Genomic DNA, 10,754 nt, shown 5'->3' with positions numbered 1-10,754 from the left:
AATACATCTTCATCAAACTGGTGGGTTTTTTAACATTCTTTAACTACAAGTTGGTTTTGAGTTTTTACAGTTAATATGTACCAAATAAAAGTAAGCACACAAGGTAGGATCCAAAAGATGTTAGACAACGGTCACCAATGACAACCAAAGTGTGTAATTAAAAAAAAGAATCGTTTGAAATGCATTGTACTCTTCCTCATTTTGTACAGTTATGTCCTGTAATTGAGTTCCACGTTATAATTGAAAGAGATGAATTTTGAATCTTTGCAGCATCTAAGTAAGGAGAATGCGTAAACTTTGGAGACAAATTAAAGCTAAATAAACTAATTTTGAAATTAGAAAAAACAAAAGATTTTTACCCTTACTAATAGAAGTAGGGGAGGGTGGGGCACAGTGAGGCGAAAAACATAAAATTCAAGAAATTTGGGAAACTTTGGTGTCCAGAAATTTTTTTTTAAGGTGGATTTGAAATGCAGCTTAAGTATACAAACTTTCGAGACAGAAAAAGTTTCATTACTATTCAAAGTTTTTGAGGTAAAATACAAATGGAAAACGTAAAATTTTGTCTCACTGTACCCCACGCATGGGGTACAGTGAGACAACATACGGGGTACAGTAAGACAACATACGGGGTACAGTAAGACAACATACGTGGTACAGTGAGACAGCATACGGGGCACAGTGAGACATCATATAGGATAGAGTGAAACATAATCTGTTCAATGCTTAAATTCAAAATTAAATCGTAATAAATAAAAATAATTAAATTTAATCGTACAGCTAAAAAAAATTTAACTTTCAAACCACAAAAAAAAGAATGATTTCGCTTTGTATCCTTTTTTTTTTCGTAGAACCTGTTATCAATAATTTTATATTTTTATTCGGAACGGAGGTACAGTTGGTCAAATAAAAAAAATCGGAATGGTTCTTCTTTTGCACAAAAAAACTAATGTGCAAATCTTCTTCATTATCAGCCATTAGAACAACGTACCATTAGAACTTTTCCAACATAAAAGTATTTCTGTTTGATGCCAAATTCTCTCAGAGCGAAGACTACTTCAATGTCTCACGATCTAGCTCTTCAAACCCAGGAGGTAGATTTTCGCATGTGTCAACACTGTCTGATAACATATATTCCCCCATTTATTTTTTTTTACCTCCCCCCCCTAACATCATGGAATCTTCCATTAAAACTTCGTTCTAAGGACCTCAATTTGGAAAAATCTCCCATTGAGAACCTCACAACCCCCTTTTAATTCCATAACCAAACTTCTATACCATTGCGTTTTTTAGAACTTCAATTACGAAAAATTGGAGACTTGGGTGGAGGAAGAAATAAATTTCGATCTGTTAAAAAAAACCGATCGGAGACAGTCTCTATGCTTCATTCCTTGCATTTACAAATGAGAACTATAATCGTGTTTATACGACTTCAATTTCTAAAAATTGCCTCAGAGCCACTTGTACCTTTCTCTTCGCGACACCACCAAAGACTAAAACAACGTTGTTAAAATTATAACTTCAAAATTTTTTCGGGGAAGATCCCTTCAGACGAGACCCACGTGATAACAAGGCCAGACAACTTCCTCCCCCCCCCCGCTTCGTTACGCCACCAGTCGTCGATCTATGAACTTGGCGCGGAATTTTGAAAGCAGTGCAGTTTACCAGTCAACAGTAGTTTTGCTTGCTGTAGCTGAAATAGATGAAATGGGATATATGTTACTTCGGATGCACATTTTTTAACACCATACTATTGGATTTGTCCACATCCACATACCGGAATGTAGTGGCAATTAAAAAAAATATATACAAGTCTTTTAAGTGTCAGAGTGAAAGTGAGTCAGTGATTTCCGATTCCGAACAACCTTCATGCGAAGAAAATATTGGGTGCTTATGGAATAAATTTTTAAGTTCGGAAGTAAGTACTTTTCTTGGATAAACTAATTTACTTTAAATGCAGAAAAGTTCATGCCAGTTAAGGTTCCTTAACTTTTCCTCACTTACACAAACACTTGTTTCATCCGTTTCTAGTATCTTTGTAATTTTTTTATTTCAGCATACTGCTTTAATATTTGAAACGGTTAACTTGCAACTTTTTATTTCTTTTATTTTTTTAATTTTGTACAACGCATTTATTCGAAATGGATTTTCCAAGCTGACAATATACATTGTGTCAAAATTTTCTGAAATAAGTTTATTGAAACAGGTTTTTAACTAAACTAATCTTATACTTTCGGTCTCGATTAAATTGTTTCATAGGCTACCATGTGTTATTTTGATCCAAAAAACGTTCCCTTGGTGGGCTTCCGTAATTCTGAGGTAGAGGTTTAGCATTGAACACCGGAAGTCGTGGGTTCGATTTCCAGACCTTTCTCCCCCGACTACGCTACTGCAATGTTATTCAAACAAGCTGGTTCTGTGTGTAAATGAAAATATATATGTATGAATTTGTTTTTTTCATTGTCGTCTTTAAGTTTTGTGCTATTTATGCATAAATTGCTGTTGAGTTAACTGCAGTCATAATTTCTGGGATTGCGAAAAATTACTTTTAAGCAGTGGATACACAACGTGTTTTTGCCAAATGCTCTATGCTTGTTTGTTATGCTTAAAAAGGGCAAAATATCTTGAACTATATATTTTTTGAATTCCTTGGATTTTCTGTTAATCGGCTAGTAGGAACCTTGAAACTGTAACATAAATTGGATTAAGGAGCTATCCACAAACGATGCTACAAAAACTTTGAACAAATTTGTCGCCCCCCCCCCTTTGTCACACGTAACGCTGTTTTACATGAGTATATTGTTATAAACTACGCGTGATATCATACTTCTTGTTATCCCTAAAATGGTCATTTCTATACGAAGTTTTTCGAAAAGGTGTTACTTTGTCATCAATTCATGCTTTTTAAAATAATTTTACAAAAGCCTAAAATGATGAATTATTAAAGCCCCCCCCCCAACCCCAAATGACCACTATCAGCAGAAAAAGCTAAAAAAGAGAAAAGTAGCAAAACTCCAAAAAAAAAAGAAGCTGCTTAGATATTATAAATACATTTCTTACGTACAACATACAGTATTCATGCTGTTGTATAATTCATACTACAACTAATGTTTCTCAAATTGAATTCCTGTGTTTTTTTTTTTTTTTTCAAGAGTGCCCACCGAGGGGGGGGATCATGGTCTCATAATAATGATAGCTTTTCAACGGCTATAGTTATAAATAACTGTGCCATTGAAAATTGAGGGGAAGGGGAGATGGTTTTTGGGGTACTTTTCTTGAAGGTTTTCACAATTGAAAGGGGTAAGGCACCGTTTATTTTGGCTGATGGCACTCAAGTATTCATATTTTTTTTAAAAGCATTAATTTGCTCAGCTAATTTAACATTAATAATTTGGTATTACTTAATTTGATGTTATGTCTTTGAAACATATTTCAGTCATTGTTTCCCGTTTATTTAAATAAAATTGTTTATTTATTTTTTAAAATGTCATTTGAAGTTTATTCAAATACAATGTTAAAATTGTTTTTTGTTTTGATGTAATTGTAAAATGAAAGCTCATTTATTTATTTGAATACGTTTTTAAGACTTAATGTTTCAATACAATATACGAGTAGTTTAGAATGTGATTAGTTATAAAATTGTTTTCAAATGAAAAATAGAACTTTGTTCATTTATCACTTCGTTTTAACATAATTGTAAAATAAAAACGTGTTTACTTATTTGAATACTTTTTAAGACCTAAGTATTTTCATTGAAAATACTATGAAAAAAAGCTGTTTATTTTTTAAAGTATGATCATCGGTTCCTTTTTATGTTTTCAAATGATAAAGTTAGAACTTTTAATACTAATAAAATAATAGAAAAACAAAAATAAATAAGGCAAATAATTCAATTAAACCAAAATACTAATCGAAACGCGCACTTCTCAATATCATCGTGGATCGACGAACGATGACGTCATTTGCTAGTTGGATGGCCTTTATATCTCGAAGGCTTCGCCCCTGACCCCTTAAGAATTCTTAAGTACCCATCTAAAGTTTATTTCTAGCGTCGCCACTGGATTGCAGTGTCCAGAAAACGGTCCAATTTGCAATCATCAGAGAACCAACCAATCTCCAAGAGAGTTTTTTATTTTAAGCTCGTTCAATGTATGTTTATTATTTTTCTTTATCATTATTATTATTATTATCATTTTATGCAGAATATTCCATTCCGAGATGAAGGGCGGCTGTTCTGTCTGAAAAAAGTGACATGTCAGATTTCGATATTTGGGATCTTCTATTGTTTGGACCGAAACTAAATACCCCTCCAGAGTCTACTTTCAGGTGAGATATATGTATAAATATATATATTTAGCTTTCGTTGTTAGATACAGCATTTTAGTTACTAGATCTTGGTACGGTAGATAAATATTGAGAAAAAAGCAAACAGCCACGATGAGCTAGAAAGACAACTGAGCCATTGTTCGGAATTAGCGACTTGTAAATCTAATTTTCCAATTTAACGGTCTAACATGCGTTATTCTAAGTAATATATCACATCGAGGTCTTAGAAATGTATTTTTTTGCTGGATAACTTTACTAAACCTTTAGCATAGAATTTGAAGAATTTTGAAAGGAATCACTGTGAAAAGCTTGCGATCGATAACTTAATAAACAAAACACATCTCCAAAATGCTTGCAAATTTAGGAATAAGTTTATTTTTGCAATTATAAAACACAAAATTTTATTCAAAACTCACTCACTAAAATGAGCTTCTGTGGTGAAATTTTAAGAAAGGATGAAGTCAAATTCTAACCACCAAAACAGTATTCGCTACAAATGGTTACACTAAGGAAGCATTAAACAATATACTATTGTTTGTTTTATGAAATTATAATCTGTGTTTTTCGTATTCCAACGGTTTGAGCAACCATATGAAGCACTTTATTTAACCATGTTTTTTTTGCAGCAAAAAAAAAAAAGTTTATGTTTTAATTAAATTTTACCCAATTGATACATAGAATATGTCTAATGGATGAAATGAAATTTCAATGTGAATCGATTAAAAAGTCAGTTCTATTTTAAACTTGAAATAAGACTCGCAGCTCTCTTTAATTCCAGACTGAACCATCATAATATGAAAATTGTTCATCCTACAGCATAATTAATAAAATTGGCATAGACTACTCCAGTTGCTAATGTAACTTAATGTTTTAGGTAGTGCCAACTTGTTAAAGAAAGAATGTAAGTGAAAATTATTAAGTTTTCTCTTGAAACCTTTGAAACAAAAGACAGAAGCGGAACTGGCCGAAAGAAGCAATGCTTTTATTGAATAACATAGGTTTAAAAAAAACCTTTAAAATCATACCTTACTCATGAAGTTTGATGAATTATTGAGAAAATAATCGCATTACCCCCCCCCCCCCCCCAAAAAAAAGATAATAAATAAAAATAAATAAAAAACAATATTTTTACTGATGAGGCAGTGAGATGCAAAGGGATGAAAGTGCCAAAATTAAAATTTAGTGATGACTAATGCAAATGGAAGATGCACCTCTTCTCTGTTTTGGGGCGAGAAATAGTACCCCGGTAGGTGTTTCTATACAGCATGATTTAGAAAAAAAAAAAAAAAAAAATTCAAGGCCTACCAAGGACCAGAACTTTTAAAGCGTTTTACTAAAAACTTTATTAAGTCGACTTACATCCCTTTTTCTTCCTACTGCGTCATATGTACTCGCGTTTTGTTGTTTTTTTAAATATAATTTGAGTTGTATCCTTTTGCCCTGGAAAAGTTAGCCAATGGCGGGTTTAAATGTGCATTCCTAAAAATGAATCGCCATTTTTCGTGAAGGTCGAGAGCAATTGAGAGAATGAATTCCCTAGCGTTTCCAAAGTTCGCCACTTACCGTCGGTATATCTGTTGCCGTGGTTACCATCTTGGCAACAAACCGGCGAGGGGGATCATGGATATCATGGTCACGTGTTGTTCTTCCCTCAAAAATGGCAGTGTCACTTGTTGGTGTCTTCCAAGAAGTGGACACTTTTTATAGACTTGGGAAATGTACCTTTCGAACCATAATACTCTGAAATCGAAGCACCGAAGAAAAAACAATTTTTAGAACCCGGAATCGTTCGGGATGCACTTGATCGGAAGATTTCCGAAAGCACATCTACTTGGATATGTGGACTACGGCAAGGTCGGTGTTTTTTTATTTTGTATTTATTTTTGGAGTCTTTTGAATGCTGTGTCATGTTTCTAAATTTATTTTAAGCAGGGGGCTTTTGTGGGGCGAAAACCAATACTTAGCGCACCCCCTGCCCCTCCCCCAATCCCAAAAATATATAAAATAAAACAAATAAAAGAGTTTATTAGTCTGTTCAGTTTACAAGAGTAATTAGTTTAAGAGAGTCAAATTTAATTATCGAAACAATTTGCATGTTAACCTAAGAAATACCTTTGTGCTTGAAAATGAAATGAATGAATTACCAACGTTTTGATGCACAAAAATTTGCAAATTACTGCAGACACGTGTTTCGGTGTTACAAGGAACACCTTTTTCAACGCAAAGAGGTGTAAAGATTTCGATGAAGAGTCATCTTCCTCGGATGACTTTTCATAGAAAAGCTCACAATTCTTTGCATTGAAAAAGGTGTTTCTTGTAACACCGAAACACGTGTCTGCTGTAATTTGCAATTTTTGTGCATCAAAAACGTTAGTAATTCATTCATTTAATTTGCAAGTTGTTAGAAATAACATTTTTTTTTTTTTTTTGAACAGGGAAAGCAGTTTTTACAATAATAAAAAAATATTTTTAAATAAATACTTCTTGCTCATAATATCTAAGTTTATCTAATCCCTAGAAATGCAGGGCTTAGTTTATACGGGAGGTAATGGGACTATACTTGTAATTTCTGTCAGTCTATTTTTTATATTACCCGTGTATCTGATCAGTTTTACAATTTTATAGACTCTGAAGATTACAGGGGCTCCAATACTATTTTTGTTACAAATTAAGCCCAGGCAAAAATGTCCGATTGTAATTTAATCCCTGACAAAATATAAGATAGAAATGTATCTTATTGTAATATTTCACATATTTCATAGATACTGAGCAAAACCTTCACATAAATTGGACATGTTTTCTGCCGTATAAACGTTGAGTCGAAAATTTAAAGTCGTGTGAAGATTTACAAATCCTTAACAGTTTCCTTTTCCCGTGCAAATCGTTCACTTTTAGAGGACTGCAATATTAAGTGTTGATCGCTGGTTAGTGGACTGTATAACTTATTTTGAGAAACAGCTGAGGCTGACACCAATTTTAGTTTTGCTTGGTTTATTGAAAAACAATTATATCGTATACATCATGCTGCCGCAATCTTACTATTTATGCCACTCGTCCCAGAGAACGCAGTATAAAACTTCAATCGCAGGGGCGTTGCACCAGGAAAAGTATAAATATATAAATTTGCATATGCACAGTAAAATATATACTCCCGGCGTTGAAATTGATAGATTTTCAAAAATATTTGCCAATGGAAAGTTAGTAAAATACCAAAAAATGTACAGAATTAAATTGAACAGATATAAAACTCAATTACAATCAAAACATGTAAACATTAAAATATGTATAGATAATTAAAATCATCCTCTTTACACTGGAACAGGTAAAATTGCTAACTTAGTTATGGGACGTTTGAATGTACCGCACTTAGTTTTTACCAAAGAAACTCGAATGCATTTTATCCCGGCCTTCGAAAACCTTTATTACACGTCCTAAGATCCACAAATTTACAGGCCTACTATCCTCTTTTATCAAAATCACTGCCCCAATGGCAATGTTTTCCCTCAAGAAACACTATTTTGACCTTTGTTGTAAATAACGTAAATAGTCTCTCGACCAATTTTTCCATACTTGCTGAATTATTTTTGTTATTTGCTGCCATCCTTTTTAATCTGTTCTCAGACAAATCTAACATCTCTGGCTCTACCACTGTGAGCATTGTTCTGCCCAATTAAAAAATGTGCCGGAGTTAAAACCTCTATTTCTTCTGCATCACTCGGAAGTGGCGTTAAAGGCTTCGAATTTAAAATCCCTTCGATTTGATTTGAGATTGTTAAAAATTCTTCGTAAGTGAAAATCAATTTGCCCATTGCGCGTTTTAAATGAAATTTAAATGATTTGACACCACTTTCCCAAATGCCTCCAAAAATGAGGAGATTTGGATAGAATAAACCTCCATTTTATTCTTTCAATAAAAAGAAATTTTGATAAAAATCTCATCTGGTTCACTCACTAACTTGTGCAAGCGGTCGAGCTCTTTGGAGCACCGATATATGTTTTTGCGTTATCACTAAATAAAACAGCACATTTTCCACGACGGGACATAAATCTTTTCAATGATGCAATAAATGAATCTGACGTCAAATCCGACACAATTTCAAAAATGCACGGGTTGATAAACATACAAATATTGCAATAAAGATTTTTTGTAATGTTCCCTTCCGTTGATTTTTATTTTTAATATAAAATGGACCTGCGAAGTCAGTGCCAATATTTTAAAAAGGGAAATGTTTGTTGGCAGAGTTCAGGTGGAAGGTCTCCCATTTTCTGTTCTAAAAATCGTGGTTTGTATTTTGAACAAAATCACACACTCATGCACTATTTCCCGGGGCGAGATCTCTTCAATGAATTATCCAAAATTTTAATCTAGATGCATGCAATAGTGCTTGCGCACCAAGATGGCAATTTTTTAAATGTAAATCTAATAAAATTATTCTTGATAACTTTTGATTTTTAGGCAATGCTATTGGATGCTTTGCATCAAAGGGTAATTCAGAATTTGACAAACGACCTCCAACTCTTATGACATTTGAATTTTGATCAAAAAAGGCAACAAAAATTTTAATTTACTTGACAATTTAACCGGTTTTTCCTGAACTTAGCTGCTGAAAGTCATCACTAAGACCTTCCTGCTGAACAAACGATGAAAGTTTTAACTCACTGGCAGTGACCTCATCTGCTGTAAGAGGTCCAACCTTCTTTATTCATTCTTGCAGTTGTAAATGAACCTAAGAATATAACTAAATACATTAATTAATGTTTGATAATTATTACTCAAATTCAGGAAATTTACCAAAAAATCATTTTCTGTAACAGTTAAGACAGTCTCATGAGTATCCTTCACTTCACTGAAATATAAAGCTTGATTAAGATCGTTTAGTTCAAAGGAATGTCCAGGTGATTGAGGTTGTTTTAAAATTTCTGGTCCCTCCCACCACTGCTGATTTGTCAAGAGAACACTTGCATCTTGTCCACGGGAGATAATATCCGCTATATTATCTTTAGAAGAGGTATGTCGCCACTGGAAATTTTGATTCGATTGAATTACCTTCACTCTATTGGAAACGAATGGCTTTAACTTCTCAGTAGGGGTTTTAATCCAGGCAAGAACAATGGTCGAGTCACTACACAAGTAAATATGATCTATTGGCAACTGCAATACGGGTACAAATCTTGGACGTAAGTCGAGCTAAATGCAGAGCTGATGACAACTCCAAACGAGGTATTGTTATGGTCTTTAGAAGGAGATACCTTTGATTTACTACACAAGAGACTCGTTTTTATGTATCCAAACGCATCTGTCGATTTTAAGTAGACGACTGCCACCAAAGTCTTGTTTTGAAGCATCAGCAAATCCGTGTAGCTGAAATAGGTAATTGCGTTAGAAAGAAGACTTATCTTGGAATTTGCACTTGATTTACAACTGGAAGTCGTTTCAAAAAGCTCAACCACTCCCTGCACTCTTTAGGAGGGAGAGGATCCGACTAATTGAGTGCCAATACCCAAAGTCTCTGAAAGAAAATTTTTGCCTTCGAAATAATTGGTTGCATTAGACCCAGGGGGTTGAAAATTCTCGCGATTGTGGATAGAACTTCACGTTTCGTGTAATTTTCCTTGAGATCCGCAGTCACTCTAAATGTAGAATAATCCGAGTTTGAACACCAAAACATTCCCAATGTTTTTGAGTTATTTCTTGAGATGTAAACGAGTATTCATAGTGAGTACCCCCCTAGTATTAATTCAGGATGGATAGACACCCATTTATGGAGTTCCATTACTCCCCTCTGCAAAACTTGAATGAGATTAGGACCGTAGGAACTTAGCCTGATCCAAACTTTCCGAACCCGACAGCACGTCATCGATATAAAAGTCGTTGCGAACTACTTCACATGCATCGGAGTAATCTTTAAGTTCATCATCTGCCAAAGCCTTTAGCGTGCGAGTGGCCAGAAATGGCACCCATTTTGTGCCGTAAGTTAAAGTTTTTAAGTCCTAAATTTCAACAGGGCCAAATGGATCCGTTTTCCAAAGCATTTTTTGATGTTCTCGTTCCTCAGGATCTACCAATATCTGCCAATATCTGCCGATACATCTTTTTTATATCAGCGCTGAAAGCATGTTGATGTTTTCTAAACCGCAATGCAATGGAAAACAAGGTCCTGTTGAACGATACCTCCGTTGAGTAAAATTGAATTTAGTGAACTACCCTCATTTGTCTTTGCTGAAGCATCGAATACGACCTGTAAAGGAGTAGATACACTATCTGGTCGTAAGACGGCGTGATGTGGAATGTAATAACCATTGTCCGTGTAAGAAGGACACTCAACTTCCCTTACCATGTGCCAAAGATACAGGTATTCGTCTATAAAACTCTTGCCACATCTTCGTTTTCGCCTAATTTTTTCCAAAGTTGATTCAAACATTTTTCT

At 34.1% G+C, this 10,754-nt stretch overlaps 1 protein-coding gene across 1 annotated transcript in view; it reads left to right on the top strand.

Annotated features, from left to right (window-relative positions):
• The first annotated feature begins 4,252 nt into the window (after positions 1-4,252).
• Positions 4,253-10,754, top strand: part of LOC129231615 (cyclin-dependent kinase-like 1) — a 260,038-nt gene continuing 253,536 nt past the window's right edge. The window contains exon 1 of the mRNA XM_054865981.1: positions 4,253-4,326. Coding sequence (XP_054721956.1) covers positions 4,253-4,326 — 74 coding nt within the window. The remainder of the gene's footprint in view (positions 4,327-10,754) is intronic.

Source organism: Uloborus diversus, chromosome 10, assembly GCF_026930045.1.
Source record: "Uloborus diversus isolate 005 chromosome 10, Udiv.v.3.1, whole genome shotgun sequence".
Lineage (NCBI taxonomy): Eukaryota > Metazoa > Arthropoda > Arachnida > Araneae > Uloboridae > Uloborus > Uloborus diversus.
This window is presented reverse-complemented; position numbering and strand designations above follow the sequence as displayed.